Source organism: Procambarus clarkii, chromosome 81, assembly GCF_040958095.1.
Source record: "Procambarus clarkii isolate CNS0578487 chromosome 81, FALCON_Pclarkii_2.0, whole genome shotgun sequence".
In the NCBI taxonomy this organism is placed as follows: domain Eukaryota; kingdom Metazoa; phylum Arthropoda; class Malacostraca; order Decapoda; family Cambaridae; genus Procambarus; species Procambarus clarkii.
In genome coordinates this window covers 7021609-7047409 of record NC_091230.1, presented here as the reverse complement: position 1 = coordinate 7047409, position 25801 = coordinate 7021609, and the positions used below count along the sequence as shown (strand labels likewise).

The following is a 25801-nucleotide window of genomic DNA, read 5'->3' as shown; positions in this document are numbered from 1 at the left end:
GGGCCGTCCTCATGTTGAGGGGGGGGGGACACGGGGCCGTCCTTATGTTGAGGGGGGGGGGCACGGGGCCGTCCTCATGTGAGGGGGGGGGGCACGGGGCCGTCCTTATGTTGAGGGGGACACGGGGCCGTTCTCATGTTGAGGGGGGGCACGGGGCCGTCCTCATGTTGAGGGGGGACACGGGGCCGTCCTCATGTTGAGGGGGGACACGGGGCCGTCCTCATGTTTGCGTGGGGACACGGGGCCATCCTTCATGTTGAGGGGGGACACGGGGCCATCCTCATGTTGAGGGGGGGACACGGGGCCGTCCTCATGTTGAGGGGGACACGGGGCCGTCCTCATGTTGAGGGGGGACACGGGGCCATCCTCATGTTGAGGGGGGACACGGGGCCTCCTCATGTTAAGGGGGGGACACGGGGCCGTCCTCATGTTGAGGGGGGACACGGGGCCATCCTCATGTTGAGGGGGACACGGGGCCGTCCTCATGTTTTGAGGGGGGCACGGGCCGTCCTCATGTTGGGGGGGGGGCACGGGGCCGTCCTCATGTTGAGGGGGGGCACGGGGCCGTCTTCATGTTGAGGGGGGGCACGGGGCCGTCCTCATGTTGAGGGGGGGCACGGGGCCGCCTCATGTTGAGGGGGGGGGGGCACGGGGCCGTCCTCATGTTGAGGGGGGACACGGGGCCGTCCTTATGTTGAGGGGGACACGGGCCGTCCTCACGTTGAGGGGGTGGACACGGGGCCGTCTTCATGTTGAGGGGGGGGGGCACGGGGCCGTCCTCATATTGAGGGGGGACACGGGGCTGTCCTCATGTTGAGGGGGGGGCACGGGGCCGTCATCATGTTGAGGGGGGGGACAACGGGGCCGTTCTCATGTTGAGGGGGGGGGCACGGGGCCGTCCTCATGTTGAGGGGGACACGGGGCCGTCCTCATGTTGAGGGGGGGCACGGGGCCATCCTTAGTTGACGGGGGGGGGGCACGGGCCGTCCTCATGTTGAGGGGGGGGGCACGGGGCCGTCCTTATGTTGAGGGGGACACGGGGCCGTTCTCATGTGAGGGGGGCACGGGGCCGTCCTCATGTTGAGGGGGGACAGGGGCCGTCCTCATGTTGAGGGGGGACACGGGGGTCGTCCTCATGTTGAGGGGGGGACACGGGGCCGTCCTCATGTTGAGGGGGGGGGGCACGGAGCCGTCCTCATGTGAGGGGGGGGGGCACGGGGCCGTCCACATGTTGAGGGGGGACACGGGGCCATCCTCATGTTGAGTGGGGACATGGGGCCGTCCTTATGTTGAGGGGGGACACGGGGCCGTCCTCATGTTGAGGGGGGGACACCGGGCCGTCCTCATGTTGAGGGGGGGGGACACGGGGCCGTCCTCATGTTGAGGGGGGGGGGGGGCACGGGGCCGTCCTCATGTTGAGGGGGGACACGGGGCCGTCCTCATGTTGAGGGGGGGCACGGGGCCGTCCTCATGTTGAGGGGGGGGGGCACGGGGCCGTCCTCATGTTGACGGGGGGGCACGGGGCCGTCCTCATGTTGAGGGGGGGGGGACCGGGGCCGTCCTCAAGTTGAGGGGGGGGGCACGGGGCCGTCCTCATGTTGAGGGGGGACACGGGGCCGTCCTCATGTTGAGGGGGGACACGGGGCCGTCCTCATGTTGAGGGGGGGGGAGCACGGGGCCGTCCTCATGTTGAGTGGGCACACGGGGCCGTCCTCATGTTGAGGGGGGGGACACGGGGCCGTCCTCATGTTGAGGGGGGGCACGGGGCCGTCCTCATGTTGAGTGGGCACACGGGGCCGTCCTCATGTGAGGGGGGGGACACGGGGTCGTCCTCATGTTGAGGGGGGTCACGGGGCCGTCCTCATGTTGAGGGGGGGGCACGGAGCCGTCCTCATGTTGAGGGGGGGGGGGCACGGGGCCGTCCTCATGTTGAGGGGGGACACGGGGCCATCCTCATGTTGAGTGGGGACATGGGGCCGTCCTTATGTTGAGGGGGGACACGGGGCCGTCCTCATGTTGAGGGGGGACACCGGGCCGTCCTCATGTTGAGGGGGGGGACACGGGGCCGTCTCATGTTGAGGGGAGGGGGGGGGGGGGCACGGGGCCGTCCTCATGTTGAGGGGGACACGGGGCCGTCCTCATGTTGAGGGGGGCACGGGGCCGTCCTCATGTTGAGGGGGGGGGCACGGGGCCGTCCTCATGTTGAGGGGGGGGCACGGGGCCGTCCTCATGTTGAGGGGGGGGGGACACGGGGCCGTCCTCAAGTTGAGGGGGGGGGCACGGGGCCGTCCTCATGTTGAGGGGGACACGGGGCCGTCCTCATGTTGAGGGGGGACACGGGGCCGTCCTCATGTTGAGGGGGGGAGCACGGGGCCGTCCTCATGTTGAGTGGGCACACGGGGCCGTCCTCATGTTGAGGGGGGGACACGGGGCCGTCCTCATGTTGAGGGGGGGCACGGGGCCGTCCTCATGTTGAGGGGGGGACACGGGGCCGTCCACATGTTGAGGGGGGGGGGCACGGGGCCGTTCTCATGTTGAGGGGGGGACACGGGGCCGTCCTCATGTTGAGGGGGGGACACGGGGCCGCCTCATGTTGAGGGGGGGGCACGGAGCCGTCCTCATGTTGAGGGGGGGGGACACGGGGCCGTCCTTATGTTGAGGGGGGGGGGCACGGGGCCGTCCTCATGTTGAGGGGGGGGGCACGGGGCCGTCCTTATGTTGAGGGGGACACGGGGCCGTTCTCATGTTGAGGGGGGGCACGGGGCCGTCCTCATGTTGAGGGGGGACACGGGGCCGTCCTCATGTTGAGGGGGACACGGGGCCGTCCTCATGTTGCGTGGGGACACGGGGCCATCCTCATGTTGAGGGGGGACACGGGCCATCCTCATGTTGAGGGGGGACACGGGGCCGTCCTCATGTTGAGGGGGGACACGGGGCCGTCCTCATGTTGAGGGGGGACACGGGGCCATCCTCATGTTGAGGGGGGACACGGGGCCGTCCTCATGTTAAGGGGGACACGGGGCCGTCCTCATGTTGAGGGGGGACACGGGGCCATCCTCATGTTGAGGGGGACACGGGGCCGTCCTCATGTTTTGAGGGGGGCACGGGGCCGTCCTCATGTTGAGGGGGGGGGGCACGGGGCCGTCCTCATGTTGAGGGGGGGGCACGGGGCCGTCTTCATGTTGAGGGGGGGCACGGGGCCGTCCTCATGTTGAGGGGGGGCACGGGGCCGTCCTCATGTTGAGGGGGGGGGGCACGGGGCCGTCCTCATGGTTGAGGGGGGACACGGGGCCGTCCTTATGTTGAGGGGGGACACGGGGCCGTCTCACGTTTGAGGGGGTGGACACGGGGCCGTCTTCATGTTGAGGGGGGGGGGGGCACGGGGCCGTCCTCATATTGAGGGGGGACACGGGGCTGTCCTCATGTTGAGGGGGGGGCACGGGGCCGTCCTCATGTTGAGGGGGGGGACACGGGGCCGTTCTCATGTTGAGGGGGGGGGGGGCACGGGGCCGTCCTCATGTTGAGGGGGACACGGGGCCGTCCTCATGTTGAGGGGGGGCACGGGGCCGTCCTCATGTTTTAGGGGGGGTGGCACGGGGCCGTCCTCATGTTGAGGGGGGGCACGGGGCCGTCCTCATGTTGAGGGGGGGGGGGGGGCACGGGGCCGTCCTCATGTTGAGGGGGGGGGCACGGGGCCGTCCTCATGTTGAGGGGGGTGAACACGGGGCCGTCCTCATGTTGAGGGGGGGCACGGGGCCGTCCTCATGTTGAGGGGGGGGCACGGGGCCGTCCTCATGTTGACGGGGGGGGCACGGGGCCGTCCTCATGTTGAGGGGGGGGACACGGGGCCGTCCTCATGTTGAGGGGGGGGGGGCACGGGGCTGTCCTCATGTTGAGGGGGGACACGGGGCCGTCCTCATGTTGAGGGGGGACACGGGGCCGTCCTCATGTTGAGGGGGGGGGGAGCACGGGGCCGTCCTCATGTTGAGGGGGGACACGGGGCCGTCCTCATGTTGAGGGGGGGGGACACGGGGCCGTCCTCATGTTGAGGGGGGGCACGGGGCCGTCCTCATGTTGAGGGGGGGACACGGGGCCGTCCTCATGTTGAGGGGGGGGGGCACGGGGCCGTCCTCATGTTGAGGGGGAGACACGGGGCCGTCCTCATGTTGAGGGGGGGGCACAGGGCCGTCCTCATGTTGAGGGGGGGGGCACGGGGCCGTCCTCATGTTGAGGGGGGACACGGGGCCATCCTTATGTTGACGGGGGGGGGGGGCACGGGGCCGTCCTCATGTTGAGGGGGGGGGGCACGGGGCCGTCCTTATGTTGAGGGGGGACACGGGGCCGTTCTCATGTTGAGGGGGGGGCACGGGGCCGTCCTCATGTTGAGGGGGGACATGGGGCCGTCCTCATGTTGAGGGGGGACACGGGGTCGTCCTCATGTTGAGGGGGGGACACGGGGCCGTCCTCATGTTGAGGGGGGGGCACGGAGCCGTCCTCATGTTGAGGGGGGGGGGGCACGGGGCCGTCCTCATGTTGAGGGGGGGGGGCACGGGGCCGTCCTCATGTTGAGGGGGGACACGGGGCCATCCTCATGTTGAGTGGGGACATGGGGCCGTCCTTATGTTGAGGGGGGACACGGGGCCGTCCTCATGTTGAGGGGGGACACCGGGCCGTCCTCATGTTGAGGGGGGGGGGACACGGGGCCGTCCTCATGTTGAGGGGGGGGGGGGCACGGGGCCGTCCTCATGTTGAGGGGGGACACGGGGCCGTCCTCATGTTGAGGGGGGGCACGGGGCCGTCCTCATGTTGAGGGGGGGGGCACGGGGCCGTCCTCATGTTGACGGGGGGGCACGGGGCCGTCCTCATGTTGAGGGGGGGGGGGACACGGGGCCGTCCTCAAGTTGAGGGGGGGGGGCACGGGGCCGTCCTCATGTTGAGGGGGGACACGGGGCCGTCCTCATGTTGAGGGGGGACACGGGGCCGTCCTCATGTTGAGGGGGGGGAGCACGGGGCCGTCCTCATGTTGAGTGGGCACACGGGGCCGTCCTCATGTTGAGGGGGGGGACACGGGGCCGTCCTCATGTTGAGGGGGGGCACGGGGCCGTCCTCATGTTGAGGGGGGGACACGGGGCCGTCCACATGTTGAGGGGGGGGGGCACGGGGCCGTTCTCATGTTGAGGGGGGGACACGGGGCCGTCCTCATGTTGAGGGGGGGACACGGGGCCGCCCTCATGTTGAGGGGGGGGGCACGGAGCCGTCCTCATGTTGAGGGGGGGGGACACGGGGCCGTCCTTATGTTGAGGGGGGGGGGCACGGGGCCGTCCTCATGTTGAGGGGGGGGGGGGGGGCACGGGGCCGTCCTTATGTTGAGGGGGGACACGGGGCCATCCTCATGTTGAGGGGGGACACGGGGCCATCCTCATGTTGAGGGGGGACACGGGGCCGTCCTCATGTTGAGGGGGGACACGGGGCCGTCCTCATGTTGAGGGGGGACACGGGGCCATCCTCATGTTGAGGGGGGACACGGGGCCGTCCTCATGTTAAGGGGGGGACACGGGGCCGTCCTCATGTTGAGGGGGGACACGGGGCCATCCTCATGTTGAGGGGGACACGGGGCCGTCCTCATGTTTTGAGGGGGGCACGGGGCCGTCCTCATGTTGAGGGGGGGGGGGGGCACGGGGCCGTCCTCATGTTGAGGGGGGGGCACGGGGCCGTCTTCATGTTGAGGGGGGGCACGGGGCCGTCCTCATGTTGAGGGGGGGCACGGGGCCGTCCTCATGTTGAGGGGGGGGGGGCACGGGGCCGTCCTCATGTTGAGGGGGGACACGGGGCCGTCCTTATGTTGAGGGGGGACACGGGGCCGTCCTCACGTTGAGGGGGTGGACACGGGGCCGTCTTCATGTTGAGGGGGGGGGCACGGGGCCGTCCTCATATTGAGGGGGGACACGGGGCTGTCCTCATGTTGAGGGGGGGGCACGGGGCCGTCCTCATGTTGAGGGGGGGGACACGGGGCCGTTCTCATGTTGAGGGGGGGGGGGGGGCACGGGGCCGTCCTCATGTTGAGGGGGGACACGGGGCCGTCCTCATGTTGAGGGGGGGCACGGGGCCGTCCTCATGTTTAGGGGGGGTGGCACGGGGCCGTCCTCATGTTGAGGGGGGGCACGGGGCCGTCCTCATGTTGAGGGGGGGGGGGCACGGGGCCGTCCTCATGTTGAGGGGGGGGGCACGGGGCCGTCCTCATGTTGAGGGGGTGAACACGGGGCCGTCCTCATGTTGAGGGGGGGCACGGGGCCGTCCTCATGTTGAGGGGGGGCACGGGGCCGTCCTCATGTTGACGGGGGGGCACGGGGCCGTCCTCATGTTGAGGGGGGGGACACGGGGCCGTCCTCATGTTGAGGGGGGGGGGGCACGGGGCTGTCCTCATGTTGAGGGGGGACACGGGGCCGTCCTCATGTTGAGGGGGGACACGGGGCCGTCCTCATGTTGAGGGGGGGGGAGCACGGGGCCGTCCTCATGTTGAGGGGGGACACGGGGCCGTCCTCATGTTGAGGGGGGGGGACACGGGGCCGTCCTCATGTTGAGGGGGGGCACGGGGCCGTCCTCATGTTGAGGGGGGGACACGGGGCCGTCCTCATGTTGAGGGGGGGGGGGCACGGGGCCGTCCTCATGTTGAGGGGGAGACACGGGGCCGTCCTCATGTTGAGGGGGGGGCACAGGGCCGTCCTCATGTTGAGGGGGGGGGCACGGGGCCGTCCTCATGTTGAGGGGGGGACACGGGGCCATCCTTATGTTGACGGGGGGGGGGCACGGGGCCGTCCTCATGTTGAGGGGGGGGGGGCACGGGGCCGTCCTTATGTTGAGGGGGGACACGGGGCCGTTCTCATGTTGAGGGGGGGCACGGGGCCGTCCTCATGTTGAGGGGGGACATGGGGCCGTCCTCATGTTGAGGGGGGACACGGGGTCGTCCTCATGTTGAGGGGGGGACACGGGGCCGTCCTCATGTTGAGGGGGGGGCACGGAGCCGTCCTCATGTTGAGGGGGGGGGGCACGGGGCCGTCCTCATGTTGAGGGGGGACACGGGGCCATCCTCATGTTGAGTGGGGACATGGGGCCGTCCTTATGTTGAGGGGGGACACGGGGCCGTCCTCATGTTGAGGGGGGACACGGGGCCGTCCTCATGTTGAGGGGGGGGGGGACACGGGGCCGTCCTCATGTTGAGGGGGGGGGCACGGGGCCGTCCTCATGTTGAGGGGGGACACGGGGCCGTCCTCATGTTGAGGGGGGACACGGGGCCGTCCTCATGTTGAGGGGGGGGGGGAGCACGGGGCCGTCCTCATGTTGAGGGGGGACACGGGGCCGTCCTCATGTTGAGGGGGGGGACACGGGGCCGTCCTCATGTTGAGGGGGGGCACGGGGCCGTCCTCATGTTGAGGGGGGGACACGGGGCCGTCCTCATGTTGAGGGGGGGCACGGGGCCGTCCTCATGTTGAGGGGGGGACACGGGGCCGTCCTCATGTTGAGGGGGGGGCACAGGGCCGTCCTCATGTTGAGGGGGGGGGCACGGGGCCGTCCTCATGTTGAGGGGGGGGGACACGGGGCCGTCCTTATGTTGAGGGGGGGGGGCACGGGGCCGTCCTTATGTTGAGGGGGGACACGGGGCCGTTCTCATGTTGAGGGGGTTCACGGGGCCGTCCTCATGTTGAGGGGGGACACGGGGTCGTCCTCATGTTGAGGATGGGACACGGGGCCGTCCTCATGTTGAGGGGGGGGGGGCACGGGGCCGTCCTCATGTTGAGGGGGGGGGGCACGGGGCCGTCCTCATGTTGAGAGGGGGGACACGGGGCCATCCTCATGTTGAGTGGGGACATGGGGCCGTCCTTATGTTGAGGGGGGACACGGGGCCGTCCTCATGTTGAGGGGGGACACGGGGCCGTCCTTATGTTGAGGGGGGACACGGGGCCGTCCTCATGTTGAGGGGGAACACGGGGCCGTCCTGATGTTGAGGGGGGACACGGGGCCATCCTCATGTTGAGGGGGGGGGGACACGGGGCCGTCCTCATGTTGAGGGGGGGGGACTCGGGGCCGTCCTCATTTTGAGGGGGGGACACGGGGCCGTCCTCATGTTGAGGGGGGGCACGGGGCCGTCCTCATGTTTAGGGGGGGTGGCACGGGGCCGTCCTCATGTTGAGGGGGGGCACGGGGCCGTCCTCATGTTGAGGGGGGGGGGGGCACGGGGCCGTCCTCATGTTGAGGGGGGGGGCACGGGGCCGTCCTCATGTTGAGGGGGTGAACACGGGGCCGTCCTCATGTTGAGGGGGGGCACGGGGCCGTCCTCATGTTGAGGGGGGGCACGGGGCCGTCCTCATGTTGACGGGGGGGCACGGGGCCGTCCTCATGTTGAGGGGGGGGACACGGGGCCGTCCTCATGTTGAGGGGGGGGGGGCACGGGGCTGTCCTCATGTTGAGGGGGGACACGGGGCCGTCCTCATGTTGAGGGGGGACACGGGGCCGTCCTCATGTTGAGGGGGGGGGGAGCACGGGGCCGTCCTCATGTTGAGGGGGGACACGGGGCCGTCCTCATGTTGAGGGGGGGGGACACGGGGCCGTCCTCATGTTGAGGGGGGGCACGGGGCCGTCCTCATGTTGAGGGGGGGACACGGGGCCGTCCTCATGTTGAGGGGGGGGGCACGGGGCCGTCCTCATGTTGAGGGGGAGACACGGGGCCGTCCTCATGTTGAGGGGGGGGGCACAGGGCCGTCCTCATGTTGAGGGGGGGGGCACGGGGCCGTCCTCATGTTGAGGGGGGGACACGGGGCCATCCTTATGTTGACGGGGGGGGGGGGCACGGGGCCGTCCTCATGTTGAGGGGGGGGGGGGGCACGGGGCCGTCCTTATGTTGAGGGGGCAACGGGGCCGTTCTCATGTTGAGGGGGGGCACGGGGCCGTCCTCATGTTGAGGGGGGACATGGGGCCGTCCTCATGTTGAGGGGGGACACGGGGTCGTCCTCATGTTGAGGGGGGGACACGGGGCCGTCCTCATGTTGAGGGGGGGGCACGGAGCCGTCCTCATGTTGAGGGGGGGGGGGCACGGGGCCGTCCTCATGTTGAGGGGGGACACGGGGCCATCCTCATGTTGAGTGGGGACATGGGGCCGTCCTTATGTTGAGGGGGGACACGGGGCCGTCCTCATGTTGAGGGGGGACACGGGGCCGTCCTCATGTTGAGGGGGGGGGACACGGGGCCGTCCTCATGTTGAGGGGGGGGGGCACGGGGCCGTCCTCATGTTGAGGGGGGACACGGGGCCGTCCTCATGTTGAGGGGGGACACGGGGCCGTCCTCATGTTGAGGGGGGGGGGGGAGCACGGGGCCGTCCTCATGTTGAGGGGGGACACGGGGCCGTCCTCATGTTGAGGGGGGGGGACACGGGGCCGTCCTCATGTTGAGGGGGGGCACGGGGCCGTCCTCATGTTGAGGGGGGGACACGGGGCCGTCCTCATGTTGAGGGGGGGCACGGGGCCGTCCTCATGTTGAGGGGGGGACACGGGGCCGTCCTCATGTTGAGGGGGGGGCACAGGGCCGTCCTCATGTTGAGGGGGGGGCACGGGGCCGTCCTCATGTTGAGGGGGGGACACGGGGCCGTCCTTATGTTGAGGGGGGGGGGCACGGGGCCGTCCTTATGTTGAGGGGGGACACGGGGCCGTTCTCATGTTGAGGGGGTTCACGGGGCCGTCCTCATGTTGAGGGGGGACACGGGGTCGTCCTCATGTTGAGGATGGGACACGGGGCCGTCCTCATGTTGAGGGGGGGGGGCACGGGGCCGTCCTCATGTTGAGGGGGGGGGCACGGGGCCGTCCTCATGTTGAGAGGGGGGGACACGGGGCCATCCTCATGTTGAGTGGGGACATGGGGCCGTCCTTATGTTGAGGGGGGACACGGGGCCGTCCTCATGTTGAGGGGGGACACGGGGCCGTCCTTATGTTGAGGGGGGACACGGGGCCGTCCTCATGTTGAGGGGGAACACGGGGCCGTCCTGATGTTGAGGGGGGACACGGGGCCATCCTCATGTTGAGGGGGGGGGACACGGGGCCGTCCTCATGTTGAGGGGGGGGGGACTCGGGGCCGTCCTCATTTTGAGGGGGGGACACGGGGCCGTCCTCATGTTGAGGGGAGACACGGGGCCGTCCTCATGTTGAGGGGGGACACGGGGCCGTCCTCATGTTGAGGGGGGACACGGGGCCGTCCTCATGTTGAGGGGGGGACACGGGGCCGTCCTCATGTTGAGGGGGGGGACACGGGGCCGTCCTCATGTTGAGGGGGGGACACGGGGCCGTCCTCATGTTGAGGGGGGACACGGGGCCGTCCTCATGTTGAGGGGGGGGGACACTGGGCCGTCCTCATGTTGAGGGGGGACACGGGGCCATCCCCATGTTGATGGGGGGGCACGGGGTAACCTCATGTTGAGGGGGGGGACACGGGGCCGTCCCCATGTTGAGGGGGGACACGGGGCCGTCCTCATGTTGAGGGGGGGACACGGGGCCGTCCCCATGTTGAGGGGGGGCACAGGGCCGTCCTCATGTTGAGGGGGGACACGGGGCCATCCTCATGTTGAGGGGGGACACGGGGCCATCCTCATGTTGAGGGGGGACACGGGGCCATCCTCATGTTGAGGGGGGACACGGGGCCGTCCTCATGTTGAGGGGGGACACGGGGCCGTCCTCATGTTGAGGGGGACACGGGGCCGTCCTCATGTTGAGGGGGGACACGGGGCCATCCTCATGTTGAGGGGGGGGACACGGGGCCGTCCTCATGTTGAGGGGGGACACAGGGCCGTCCTCATGTTGAGGGGGGACACGGGGCCGTCCTCATGTTGAGGGGGGACACGGGGCTATCCTCATGTTGAGGGGGGGGGGCACGGGGCCGTCCTCATGTTGAGCGGGGACACGGGGCCGTCCTTATGTTGAGGGGGGGGACACGGGGCCGTCCTTATATTGAGGGGGGGGACATGGGGCCGTCCTCAAGTTGAGGGGGGGGGGCACGGGGCCGTCCTCATGTTGAGGGGGGACACGGGGCCGTCCTCATGTTGAGGGGGGACACGGGGCCGTCCTCATGTTGAGGGGGGGGAGCACGGGGCCGTCCTCATGTTGAGGGGGCACACGGGGCCGTCCTCATGTTGAGGGGGGGGGACACGGGGCCGTCCTCATGTTGAGGGGGGGCACGGGGCCGTCCTCATGTTGAGGGGGGGACACGGGGCCGTCCTCATGTTGAGGGGGGGGCACGGGGCCGTCCTCATGTTGAGGGGGGGACACGGGGCCGTCCTCATGTTGAGGGGGGGACACGGGGCCGCCCTCATGTTGAGGGGGGGGGGCACGGGGCCGTCCTCATGTTGAGGGGGGGGGACACGGGGCCGTCCTTATGTTGAGGGGGGGGGGGGCACGGGGCCGTCCTCATGTTGAGGGGTGGGGGCACGGGGCCGTCCTTATGTTGAGGGGGGACACGGGGCCGTTCTCATGTTGAGGGGGGGCACGGGGCCGTCCTCATGTTGAGGGGGGACACGGGGCCGTCCTCATGTTGAGGGGGGACACGGGGCCGTCCTCATGTTGAGTGGGGACACGGGGCCATCCTCATGTTGAGGGGGGACACGGGGCCATCCTCATGTTGAGGGGGGACACGGGGCCGTCCTCATGTTGAGGGGGGACACGGGGCCGTCCTCATGTTGAGGGGGGACACGGGGCCATCCTCATGTTGAGGGGGGACACGGGGCCGTCCTCATGTTAAGGGGGGACACGGGGCCGTCCTCATGTTGAGGGGGGACACGGGGCCATCCTCATGTTGAGGGGGACACGGGGCCGTCCTCATGTTTTGAGGGGGGCACGGGGCCGTCCTCATGTTGAGGGGGGGGGCACGGGGCCGTCCTCATGTTGAGGGGGGGGCACGGGGCCGTCCTCATGTTGAGGGGGGGCACGGGGCCGTCCTCATGTTGAGGGGGGGCACGGGGCCGTCCTCATGTAGAGGGGGGACACGGGGCCGTCCTTATGTTGAGGGGGGACACGGGGCCGTCCTCACGTTGAGGGGGTGGACACGGGGCCGTCTTCATGTTGAGGGGGGGGGGGCACGGGGCCGTCCTCATGTTGAGGGGGGACACGGGGCTGTCCTCATGTTGAGGGGGGGGCACGGGGCCGTCCTCATGTTGAGGGGGGGGACACGGGGCCGTTCTCATGTTGAGGGGGGGGGCACGGGGCCGTCCTCATGTTGAGGGGGGACACGGGGCCGTCCTCATGTTGAGGGGGGGCACGGGGCCGTCCTCATGTTTAGGGGGGGGTGGCACGGGGCCGTCCTCATGTTGAGGGGGGGCACGGGGCCGTCCTCATGTTGAGGGGGGGGGCACGGGGCCGTCCTCATGTTGAGGGGGGGGGCACGGGGCCGTCCTCATGTTGAGGGGGTGAACACGGGGCCGTCCTCATGTTGAGGGGGGGCACGGGGCCGTCCTCATGTTGAGGGGGGGCACGGGGCCGTCCTCATGTTGACGGGGGGGCACGGGGCCGTCCTCATGTTGAGGGGGAGACACGGGGCCGTCCTCATGTTGAGGGGGGGGCACAGGGCCGTCCTCATGTTGAGGGGGGGGGCACGGGGCCGTCCTCATGTTGAGGGGGGGACACGGGGCCATCCTTATGTTGACGGGGGGGGGGCACGGGGCCGTCCTCATGTTGAGGGGGGGGGGCACGGGGCCGTCCTTATGTTGAGGGGGGACACGGGGCCGTTCTCATGTTGAGGGGGGGCACGGGGCCGTCCTCATGTTGAGGGGGGACATGGGGCCGTCCTCATGTTGAGGGGGGACACGGGGTCGTCCTCATGTTGAGGGGGGGACACGGGGCCGTCCTCATGTTGAGGGGGGGGCACGGAGCCGTCCTCATGTTGAGGGGGGGGGGCACGGGGCCGTCCTCATGTTGAGGGGGGACACGGGGCCATCCTCATGTTGAGTGGGGACATGGGGCCGTCCTTATGTTGAGGGGGGACACGGGGCCGTCCTCATGTTGAGGGGGGACACGGGGCCGTCCTCATGTTGAGGGGGGGGACACGGGGCCGTCCTCATGTTGAGGGGGGGGGGCACGGGGCCGTCCTCATGTTGAGGGGGGACACGGGGCCGTCCTCATGTTGAGGGGGGACACGGGGCCGTCCTCATGTTGAGGGGGGGGGGGGAGCACGGGGCCGTCCTCATGTTGAGGGGGGACACGGGGCCGTCCTCATGTTGAGGGGGGGGACACGGGGCCGTCCTCATGTTGAGGGGGGGCACGGGGCCGTCCTCATGTTGAGGGGGGGACACGGGGCCGTCCTCATGTTGAGGGGGGGCACGGGGCCGTCCTCATGTTGAGGGGGGGACACGGGGCCGTCCTCATGTTGAGGGGGGGGCACAGGGCCGTCCTCATGTTGAGGGGGGGGCACGGGGCCGTCCTCATGTTGAGGGGGGGACACGGGGCCGTCCTTATGTTGAGGGGGGGGGCACGGGGCCGTCCTTATGTTGAGGGGGGACACGGGGCCGTTCTCATGTTGAGGGGGTTCACGGGGCCGTCCTCATGTTGAGGGGGGACACGGGGTCGTCCTCATGTTGAGGATGGGACACGGGGCCGTCCTCATGTTGAGGGGGGGGGCACGGGGCCGTCCTCATGTTGAGGGGGGGGGGCACGGGGCCGTCCTCATGTTGAGAGGGGGGACACGGGGCCATCCTCATGTTGAGTGGGGACATGGGGCCGTCCTTATGTTGAGGGGGGACACGGGGCCGTCCTCATGTTGAGGGGGGACACGGGGCCGTCCTTATGTTGAGGGGGGACACGGGGCCGTCCTCATGTTGAGGGGGAACACGGGGCCGTCCTGATGTTGAGGGGGGACACGGGGCCATCCTCATGTTGAGGGGGGGGGACACGGGGCCGTCCTCATGTTGAGGGGGGGGGGACTCGGGGCCGTCCTCATTTTGAGGGGGGGACACGGGGCCGTCCTCATGTTGAGGGGAGACACGGGGCCGTCCTCATGTTGAGGGGGGACACGGGGCCGTCCTCATGTTGAGGGGGGACACGGGGCCGTCCTCATGTTGAGGGGGGGACACGGGGCCGTCCTCATGTTGAGGGGGGGACACGGGGCCGTCCTCATGTTGAGGGGGGACACGGGGCCGTCCTCATGTTGAGGGGGGACACGGGGCCGTCCTCATGTTGAGGGGGGGGGACACTGGGCCGTCCTCATGTTGAGGGGGGACACGGGGCCATCCCCATGTTGATGGGGGGGCACGGGGTAACCTCATGTTGAGGGGGGGGACACGGGGCCGTCCCCATGTTGAGGGGGGACACGGGGCCGTCCTCATGTTGAGGGGGGGACACGGGGCCGTCCCCATGTTGAGGGGGGGCACAGGGCCGTCCTCATGTTGAGGGGGGACACGGGGCCATCCTCATGTTGAGGGGGGACACGGGGCCATCCTCATGTTGAGGGGGGACACGGGGCCATCCTCATGTTGAGGGGGGACACGGGGCCGTCCTCATGTTGAGGGGGGACACGGGGCCGTCCTCATGTTGAGGGGGACACGGGGCCGTCCTCATGTTGAGGGGGGACACGGGGCCATCCTCATGTTGAGGGGGGGGACACGGGGCCGTCCTCATGTTGAGGGGGGACACAGGGCCGTCCTCATGTTGAGGGGGGACACGGGGCCGTCCTCATGTTGAGGGGGGACACGGGGCTATCCTCATGTTGAGGGGGGGGGGCACGGGGCCGTCCTCATGTTGAGCGGGGACACGGGGCCGTCCTTATGTTGAGGGGGGGGACACGGGGCCGTCCTTATATTGAGGGGGGGGGACATGGGGCCGTCCTCAAGTTGAGGGGGGGGGGCACGGGGCCGTCCTCATGTTGAGGGGGGACACGGGGCCGTCCTCATGTTGAGGGGGGACACGGGGCCGTCCTCATGTTGAGGGGGGGGAGCACGGGGCCGTCCTCATGTTGAGGGGGCACACGGGGCCGTCCTCGTGTTGAGGGGGGGGACACGGGGCCGTCCTCATGTTGAGGGGGGGCACGGGGCCGTCCTCATGTTGAGGGGGGGACACGGGGCCGTCCTCATGTTGAGGGGGGGGGGCACGGGGCCGTCCTCATGTTGAGGGGGGGACACGGGGCCGTCCTCATGTTGAGGGGGGGACACGGGGCCGCCCTCATGTTGAGGGGGGGGGCACGGGGCCGTCCTCATGTTGAGGGGGGGGGGGACACGGGGCCGTCCTTATGTTGAGGGGGGGGGGCACGGGGCCGTCCTCATGTTGAGGGGTGGGGGCACGGGGCCGTCCTTATGTTGAGGGGGGACACGGGGCCGTTCTCATGTTGAGGGGGGGCACGGGGCCGTCCTCATGTTGAGGGGGGACACGGGGCCGTCCTCATGTTGAGGGGGGACACGGGGCCGTCCTCATGTTGAGTGGGGACACGGGGCCATCCTCATGTTGAGGGGGGACACGGGGCCATCCTCATGTTGAGGGGGGACACGGGGCCGTCCTCATGTTGAGGGGGGACACGGGGCCGTCCTCATGTTGAGGGGGGACACGGGGCCATCCTCATGTTGAGGGGGGACACGGGGCCGTCCTCATGTTAAGGGGGGACACGGGGCCGTCCTCATGTTGAGGGGGGACACGGGGCCATCCTCATGTTGAGGGGGACACGGGGCCGTCCTCATGTTTTGAGGGGGGCACGGGGCCGTCCTCATGTTGAGGGGGGGGGCACGGGGCCGTCCTCATGTTGAGGGGGGGGCACGGGGCCGTCCTCATGTTGAGGGGGGGCACGGGGCCGTCCTCATGTTGAGGGGGGGGCACGGGGCCGTCCTCATGTAGAGGGGGGACACGGGGCCGTCCTTATGTTGAGGGGGGACACGGGGCCGTCCTCACGTTGAGGGGGTGGACACGGGGCCGTCTTCATGTTGAGGGGGGGGGGGCACGGGGCCGTCCTCATGTTGAGGGGGGACACGGGGCTGTCCTCATGTTGAGGGGGGGGCACGGGGCCGTCCTCATGTTGAGGGGGGGGACACGGGGCCGTTCTCATGTTGAGGGGGGGGGCACGGGGCCGTCCTCATGTTGAGGGGGGACACGGGGCCGTCCTTATGTTGAGGGGGGGCACGGGGCCGTCCTCATGTTTAGGGGGGGGTGGCACGGGGCCGTCCTCATGTTGAGGGGGGGCACGGGGCCGTCCTCATGTTGAGGGGGGGGGGGCACGGGGCCGTCCTCATGTTGAGGGGGGGGGCACGGGGCCGTCCTCATGTTGAGGGGGTGAACACGGGGCCGTCCTCATGTTGAGGGGGGGCACGGGGCCGTCCTCATGTTGAGGGGGGGCACGGGGCCGTCCTCATGTTGACGGGGGGGCACGGGGCCGTCCTCATGTTGAGGGGGGGGACACGGGGCCGTCCTCATGTTGAGGGGGGGGGGGCACGGGGCTGTCCTCATGTTGAGGGGGGACACGGGGCCGTCCTCATGTTGAGGGGGGACACGGGGCCGTCCTCATGTTGAGGGGGGGGAGCACGGGGCCGTCCTCATGTTGAGGGGGGACACGGGGCCGTCCTCATGTTGAGGGGGGGGGACACGGGGCCGTCCTCATGTTGAGGGGGGGCACGGGGCCGTCCTCATGTTGAGGGGGGGACACGGGGCCGTCCTCATGTTGAGGGGGGGGGGGCACGGGGCCGTCCTCATGTTGAGGGGGGACACGGGGCCGTCCTCATGTTGAGGGGGGGCACAGGGCCGTCCTCATGTTGAGGGGGGGGGGCACGGGGCCGTCCTCATGTTGAGGGGGGGACACGGGGCCATCCTTATGTTGACGGGGGGGGGCACGGGGCCGTCCTCATGTTGAGGGGGGGGCACGGGGCCGTCCTTATGTTGAGGGGGGACACGGGGCCGTTCTCATGTTGAGGGGGGGCACGGGGCCGTCCTCATGTTGAGGGGGGACATGGGGCCGTCCTCATGTTGAGGGGGGACACGGGGTCGTCCTCATGTTGAGGGGGGACACGGGGCCGTCCTCATGTTGAGGGGGGGGCACGGAGCCGTCCTCATGTTGAGGGGGGGGGGGCACGGGGCCGTCCTCATGTTGAGGGGGGACACGGGGCCATCCTCATGTTGAGTGGGGACATGGGGCCGTCCTTATGTTGAGGGGGGACACGGGGCCGTCCTCATGTTGAGGGGGGACACGGGGCCGTCCTCATGTTGAGGGGGGGGACACGGGGCCGTCCTCATGTTGAGGGGGGGGGGCACGGGGCCGTCCTCATGTTGAGGGGGGACACGGTGCCGTCCTCATGTTGAGGGGGGACACGGGGCCGTCCTCATGTTGAGGGGGGGGGAGCACGGGGCCGTCCTCATGTTGAGGGGGGACACGGGGCCGTCCTCATGTTGAGGGGGGGGACACGGGGCCGTCCTCATGTTGAGGGGGGGCACGGGGCCGTCCTCATGTTGAGGGGGGGACACGGGGCCGTCCTCATGTTGAGAGGGGGGCACGGGGCCGTCCTCATGTTGAGGGGGGGACACGGGGCCGTCCTCATGTTGAGGGGAGGCACAGGGCCGTCCTCATGTTGAGGGGGGGGGGCACGGGGCCGTCCTCATGTTGAGGGGGGGGGGACACGGGGCCGTCCTTATGTTGAGGGGGGGGCACGGGGCCGTCCTTATGTTGAGGGGGGACACGGGGCCGTTCTCATGTTGAGGGGGTTCACGGGGCCGTCCTCATGTTGAGGGGGGACACGGGGTCGTCCTCATGTTGAGGGGGGGACACGGGGCCGTCCTCATGTTGAGGGGGGGGGGCACGGGGCCGTCCTCATGTTGAGGGGGGGGGCACGGGGCCGTCCTCATGTTGAGAGTGGGGACACGGGGCCATCCTCATGTTGAGTGGGGACATGGGGCCGTCCTTATGTTGAGGGGGGACACGGGGCCGTCCTCATGTTGAGGGGGGACACGGGGCCGTCCTTATGTTGAGGGGGGACACGGGGCCGTCCTCATGTTGAGGGGGAACACGGGGCCGTCCTGATGTTGAGGGGGGACACGGGGCCATCCTCATGTTGAGGGGGGGGGACACGGGGCCGTCCTCATGTTGAGGGGGGGGACACGGGGCCGTCCTCATTTTGAGGGGGGGACACGGGGCCGTCCTCATGTTGAGGGGGGACACGGGGCCGTCCTCATGTTGAGGGGGGACACGGGGCCGTCCTCATGTTGAGGGGGGACACGGGGCCGTCCTCATGTTGAGGGGGGGACACGGGGCCGTCCTCATGTTGAGGGGGGGGACACGGGGCCGTCCTCATGTTGAGGGGGGGGACACGGGGCCGTCCTCATGTTGAGGGGGGACACGGGGCCGTCCTCGTGTTGAGGGGGGACACGGGGCCGTCCTCATGTTGAGGGGGGGGACACTGGGCCGTCCTCATGTTGAGGGGGGACACGGGGCCATCCCCATGTTGATGGGGGGGGGCACGGGGTAACCTCATGTTGAGGGGGGGGACACGGGGCCGTCCCCATGTTGAGGGGGGACACGGGGCCGTCCTCATGTTGAGGGGGGGACACGGGGCCGTCCCTATGTTGAGGGGGGGCACGGGGCCGTCCTCATGTTGAGGGGGGACACGGGGCCATCCTCATGTTGAGGGGGGACACGGGGCCATCCTCATGTTGAGGGGGGACACGGGGCCATCCTCATGTTGAGGGGGGACACGGGGCCGTCCTCATGTTGAGGGGGGACACGGGGCCGTCCTCATGTTGAGGGGGACACGGGGCCGTCCTCATGTTGAGGGGGGACACGGGGCCATCCTCATGTTGAGGGGGGGGGACACGGGGCCGTCCTCATGTTGAGGGGGGACACAGGGCCGTCCTCATGTTGAGGGGGGACACGGGGCCGTCCTCATGTTGAGGGGGGACACGGGGCTATCCTCATGTTGAGGGGGGGGGGGCACGGGGCCGTCCTCATGTTGAGCGGGGACACGGGGCCGTCCTTATGTTGAGGGGGGGGGGGACACGGGGCCGTCCTTATATTGAGGGGGGGGGGGACATGGGGCCGTCCTTATGTTGAGGGGAGACACGGGGCCGTCCTCATGTTGAGGGGGGCCACGGGGCCATCCTCATGTTGAGGGTGGAGGGCACGGGGCCGTCCTCATGTTGAGGTGGCGCACGGGGCCGTCCTCATGTTGAGGAGGGGGGACACGGGGCCGTCCTTATATTGAGGGGGGACACGGGGCCGTCCTTATGTTGAGGGGGGGGACACGGGGCCATCCTCATGTTGAGGGGGGAGGGCACGGGGCCGTCCTCATGTTGAGGTGGCGCACGGGGCCGTCCTCATGTTGAGGGGGGGGAGACACGGAGCCATCCTCATGTTGAGGGGGGACACGGGGTCGTCTTCATGTTGAGGGGGGGACACGGGGCCGTCCTCATGTTGAGGGGGGGGCACGGGGCCGTCCTCATGTTGAGGGGGGGCACGGGGCCGTCCTCATGTTGAGGGGGGACACGGGGCCATCCTCATGTTGAGTGGGGACACGGGGCCGTCCTCATGTTGAGGGGGGACACGGGGCCGTCCTCATGTTGAGGGGGGACACGGGGCCGTCCTTATGTTGAGGGGGGACACGGGGCCGTCCTCATGTTGAGGGGGAACACGGGGCCGTCCTGATGTTGAGGGGGGACACGGGGCCATCCTCATGTTGAGGGGGGGGACACGGGGCCGTCCTCATGTTGAGGGGGGGGGACACGGGGCCGTCCTCATATTGAGGGGGGGGGGACACGGGGCTGTCCTCATGTTGAGGGGGGACACGGGGCCGTCCTCATGTTGAGGGGGGACACGGGGCCGTCCTCATGTTGAGGGGGGACACGGGGCCGTCCTCATGTTGAGGGGGGGACACGGGGCCGTTCTCATGTTGAGGGGGGGGACACGGGGCCGTCCTCATGTTGAGGGGGGACACGGGGCCGTCCTCATGTTGAGGGGGGGGGACACTAGACCGTCCTCATGTTGAGGGGGGACACGGGGCCGTCCTCATGTTGAGGGGGGACACGGGGCCGTCCTCATGTTGAGGGGGGACACGGGGCCGTCCTCATGTTGAGGGGGGACACGGGGCCGTCCTCATGTTGAGGGGGGACACGGGGCCGTCCTCATGTTGAGGGGGGACACGGGGCCGTCCTCATGTTGAGGGGGGTACACGGGGCCGTCCTCATGTTGAGGGGGGGGGACACGGGGCCGTCCTCATGTTGAGGGGGGACACGTGGCCGTCCTCATGTTGAGGGGGGGGACACTAGGCCGTCCTCATGTTGAGGGGGGACACGGGGCCATCCCCATGTTGATGGGGGGGGGGCACGGGGTAACCTCATGTTGAGGGGGGGACACGGGGCCGTCCTCATGTTGAGGGGGGGACACGGGGCCATCCTCATGTTGAGGGGGGACACGAGGCCATCCTCATGTTGAGGGGGGGGGACACGGGGCCGTCCTCATGTTGAGGGGGGACACAGGGCCGTCCTCATGTTGAGGGGGGACACGGGGCCGTCCTCATGTTGAGGGGGGACACGGGGCTATCCTCATGTTGAGGGGGGGGGCACGGGGCCGTCGTCATGTTGAGCGGGGACACGGGGCCGTCCTTATGTTGCGGGGGGGGGACACGGGGCCGTCCTTATATTGAGGGGGGGGGACATGGGGCCGTCCTTATGTTGAGGGGGGACACGGGGCCGTCCTCATGTTGAGGGGGGGGACACGGGGCCATCCTCATGTTGAGGGGGGAGGGCACGGGGCCGTCCTCATGTTAAGGTGGCGCACGGGGCCGTCCTCATGTTGAGGGGGGGGGGACACGGGGCCATCCTCATGTTGAGGGGGGACACGGGGCCGTCCTTATGTTGAGATGTTGAGGGGGGACACGGGGCCGTCCTTATATTGAGGGGGGGCACGGGCCGTCCTCATGTTGAGGGGGGCCACGGGGCCATCCTCAAGTTGAGGGGGGACACGGGGCAATCCTCATGTTGAGGGGGGACACGGGGCCATCCTCATGTTGAGGGGGGACACGGGGCCGTTCTTATGTTGAGGGGGGACACGGGGCCGTTCTTATGTTGAGGGGGGGCACGGGGCCGTTCCCATGTTGAGGGGGGGGGGGGCACGGGGCCGTTCCCATGTTGAGGGGGGGCACGGGGCCGTCCTCGTTTTGAGGGGGGCCACGGGGCCATCCTCATGTTGAGGGGGGAGGGCACGGGGCCGTCCTCATGTTGAGGTGGCGCACGGGGCCGTCCTCATGTTGAGGGGGGGGGACACAGGGCCGTCCTTATATTGAGGGGGGACACGGGGCCGTCCTTATGTTGAGGGGGGGGGGACACGGGGCCATCCTCATGTTGAGGGGGGAGGGCACGGGGCCGTCCTCATGTTGAGGTGGCCTACGGGGCCATCCTCATGTTGAGGGGGGGGACACGGGGTCATCCTCATGTTGAGGGGGGACACGGGGCCGTCCTTATGTTGAGGGGGGACACGGGGCCGTCCTTATATTGAGGGGGGGCACGGGGCCGTCCTCATGTTGAGGGGGGCCACGGGGCCATCCTCATGTTGAGGGGGGACACGGGGCAATCCTCATGTTGAGGGGGGACACGGGGCAATCCTCATGTTGAGGGGGGACACGGGGCCGTTCTTATGTTGAGGGGGGACACGGGGCCGTTCTTATGTTGAGGGGGGGCAAGGGGCCGTTCCCATGTTGAGGGGGGGGGGGCACGGGGCCGTTCCCATGTTGAGGGGGGGCACGGGGCCGTTCCCATATTGAGGGGGGGCACGGGGCCGTTCCCATGTTGAGAGGGGGGGACACGGGGCCATCCTCATGTTGAGGGGGGACACGGGGCCGTCCTTATATTGAGGGGGGGCACGGGGCCGTCCTCATGTTGAGGGGGGCCACGGGGCCATCCTCATGTTGAGGGGGGACACGGGGCCGTCCTCATGTTGAGGGGGGACACGGGGCCGTCCTTATGTTGAGGGGGGACACGGGGCCGTCCTTATGTTGAGGGGGGGACACGGGGCCGTCCTTATGTTGAGGGGGGACACGGGGCCGTCCTTATGTTGAGGGGGGACACGGGGCCGTCCTTATGTTGAGGGGGGACACGGGGCCGTCCTTATGTTGAGGGGGGACACGGGGCCGTCCTTATGTTGAGGGGGGACACGGGGCCGTCCTTATGTTGAGGGGGGACACGGGGCCTTCCTCATGTTGAGGGGGGACACGGGGCCATCCTCATGTTGAGGGGGGGGCACGGGGCCGTCCTTATGTTGAGGGGGGGCACGGGGCCGTCCTCATGTTGAGGGGGGAAACGGGGCCATCCTCATGTTGAGGGGGGACACGGGGCCATCCTCATGTTGAGGGGGGAGCACGGGGCCGTCCTCATGTTGAGGGGGGACACGGGGCCGTCCTCATGTTGAGGGGGGACACGGGGCCATCCTCATGTTGAGGGGGGGGGGCACGGGGCCGTCCTCATGTTGAGGGGGGGCACGGGGCCGTCCTCATGTTGAGGGGGGGCACGGGGCCGTCCTCATGTTGAGGGGGGACACGGGGCCATCCTCATGTTGAGGGGGGGGGGCACGGGGCTGTCCTCATGTTGAGGGGGGTGGGCACGGGGCCGTTCCCATGTTGAGGGGGGGCACGGGGCCGTCCTCATGTTGAGGGGGGGCACGGAGCCGTCCCTATGTTGAGGGGGGGGGGCACGGGGCAGTCCCCATGTTGGTGGGGCACGGGGCCGTCCACATGATGGGGGGACACGGGGCCGACCCCATATTGGGGGGGGGCACGGGGCCGTCCCCATGATGAGGGGTGCAAGGGGCCGTCCCCATGTTGAGTGGGGGTCACGGGGCAGTCCCTATGTTGAGGGGTGGAGCTCGGGACCGACCCCATGTTGACGGGGGCATGGGGCAGTCCTGATTTTGAGGGGGGCATAGGGCTGTCCTCATGCTGAGGGTGGGGCATGGGGCAGTCCCTATGTTGAGGATGGCATGGGGCCGTCCTCATGATGAGGATGGGGCATGGGGCAGTCCCCATGTTGAGGAGGGCATGGGGCCGTCCTCATGCTGAGGGTGGGGCATGGGGCAGTCCCCATGTTGAAGGCGGCACGAGGACGTCCTTATGTTAAGGGAAGCTTGGAGCCTCCCCTGACCCCGTCACACTCCCTATAAAATAACATTTATCCTGTACAGTGTAGTGAGGCTAGCCCCAAGCGTCTCTCCTCCAACCTCCCACACATCCACTCTATACTTCACATACATTCGAAGAATACCTTATATGTACATCATATATACTGTTAGAATGGGCGTCGTATGTATTATCGTGTGTACATTCGTATGAATCTCTTGGTTTATACTGTATGGTGTACCCTCATATGTACGCCTGTACCACACACACGCCCCAGTGTACCTGTCCTCCCCCAGGGTGCAACAACACCATGATGGGTCGGGACTGTACCGTGGAGCTGCCTGAGCCCCGGGGTAAGCAGGTGTGTCTCCCACACCCGCTGGGGTGTCACTGCGCCCCGGGCTACACCGGTGACACATGCACCACAGGTAAGGCAACACTCTCTCTTTCTCAAATAAATTCAATAAACATTACAATTTTATCATTATTATTGAGTTAGTATTAATGTTGTCAAAATTATCAGCAACAGTTGTAGCAGCAGCAACAGTCGTCATTGTAGACGCAGAAGTTATCGTCACTAAGTCTTACTGAACTTACTAGCAGTGTAAGTAATAGCTGTGAGAGCTATGGTAGTACTAGCAGTGTAAGTAATAGCCGTGAGAGCTATGGTAGTTTTAGCAGTGTAAGTAATAGCTGTGAGAGCTATGGTAGTACCAGCAGTGTAAGTAATAGCTGTGAGAGCTATGGTAGTTCTAGCAGTGTAAGTAATAGCCGTGAGAGCTATGGTAGTTCTAGCAGTGTAAGTAATAGCTGTGAGAGCTATGGTAGTACTAGCAGTGTAAGTAATAGCCGTGAGAGCTATGGTAGTACTAGCAGTGTAAGTAATAGCTGTGAGAGCTATGGCAGTACTAGCAGTGTAAGTAATAGCCGTGAGAGCTATGGTAGTTTTAGCAGTGTAAGTAATAGCTGTGAGAGCTATGGCAGTACTAGCAGTGTAAGTAATAGCCGTGAGAGCTATGGTAGTACTAGCAGTGTAAGTAATAGCTGTGAGAGCTATGGTAGTACTAGCAGTGTAAGTAATAGCTGTGAGAGCTATGGTAGTTCTAGCAGTGTAAGTAATAGCTGTGAGAGCTATGGTAGTACCAGCAGTGTAAGTAATAGCTGTGAGAGCTATGGTAGTACTAGCAGTGTAAGTAATAGCCGTGAGAGCTATGGTAGTTCTAGCAGTGTAAGTAATAGCCGTGAGAGCTATGGTAGTACTAGCAGTGTAAGTAATAGCCGTGAGAGCTATGGTAGTACTAGCAGTGTAAGTAATAGCCGTGAGAGCTATGGTAGTACTAGCAGTGTAAGTAATAGCCGTGAGAGCTATGGCAGTACTAGCAGTGTAAGTAATAGCCGTGAGAGCTATGGTAGTACTAGCAGTGTAAGTAATAGCCGTGAGAGCTATGGTAGTACTAGCAGTGTAAGTAATAGCTGTGAGAGCTATGGTAGTACTAGCAGTGTAAGTAATAGCTGTGAGAGCTATGGTAGTACTAGCAGTGTAAGTAATAGCTGTGAGAGCTATGGTAGTACTAGCAGTGTAAGTAATAGCTGTGAGAGCTATGGTGGATTGCAGTAAACCAATAAGAGTAGCAGTAAACCAATAAGTGTAGCAGTAAACCAATAAGTGTAGCAGTAAACCAATAAGTGTAGCAGTAAACCAATAAGAGTAGCAGTAAACCAATAAGAGTAGCAGTAAACCAATAAGAGTAGCAGTAAACCAATAAGAGTAGCAGTAAACCACTAAGAGTAGCAGTAAACCAATAAGTGTAGCAGTAAACCATTACGAGTAGCAGTAAACCAATAAGAGTAGCAGTAAACCAATACGAGTAGCAGTAAACCACTAGGAGTAGCAATAAACCAATAAGAGTAGCAGTAAACCAATAAGAGTAGCAGTAAACCACTAAGAGTGGCAGTAAACCAATAAGAGTAGCAGTAAACCACTAAGAGTAGCAGTAAACCAATAAGAGTAACAGTAAACCAATAAGAGTAGCAGTAAACCAATAAGAGTAGCAGTAAACCACTAAGAGTAGCAGTAAACCAATAAGAGTAGCAGTAAGCCAATAAGAGTAGCAGTAAACCACTAAGAGTAGCAGTAAACCAATAAGAGTAGCAGTAAGCCAATAAGAGTAGCAGTAAACCACTAAGAGTAGCAGTAAACCAATAAGAGTAACAGTAAACCAATAAGAGTAGCAGTAAACCCATGAAAGTAGCAAGGACAGCAGTTCTTATATAAACATTGTTGATGTATTAACATGTTTACCTGTGAGGAAGAGTGTGGAGGAGGCCGCTGGGGTGTGGAGTGTTCCCAGTCTTGCCGCCACCACTGTCAAGGTGACTGTCACCCCCACAACGGTCACTGCCACTCATCAGGACCAGCTGACTGTGCCGGAGGTCAGTGTCACTCTTATGTGTTCCCTAGTGACTGTGTAGTGTGTGTGTGTGTGTGTGTGTGTGTGTGTGTGTGTGTGTGTGTGTGTGTGTGTGTGTGTGTGTGTGTGTGTGTATGTGTGTGTGTGTGTGTGTACTCACCTAGTTGTACTCACCTAGTTGTGCTTGCGGGGGTTGAGCTTTGAACTCTCATTTGTCAATCAACGGATGTATAGATTCCTGAGCCTACTGGGCTCTATCATATCTACATTTGAAACTGTGTATGGAGTCAGCCTCCACCAA

At 66.6% G+C, this 25801-nt stretch overlaps 1 protein-coding gene across 1 annotated transcript in view; it reads right to left on the bottom strand.

The window, feature by feature from the left end:
- The window catches only part of LOC138358029 (uncharacterized), a 41163-nt gene that overhangs the window by 13319 nt on the left and 2043 nt on the right, over positions 1–25801 (bottom strand). The window contains exon 2 of the mRNA XM_069315497.1: positions 23687–24688. Coding sequence (XP_069171598.1) covers positions 23687–24688 — 1002 coding nt within the window. The remainder of the gene's footprint in view (positions 1–23686; positions 24689–25801) is intronic.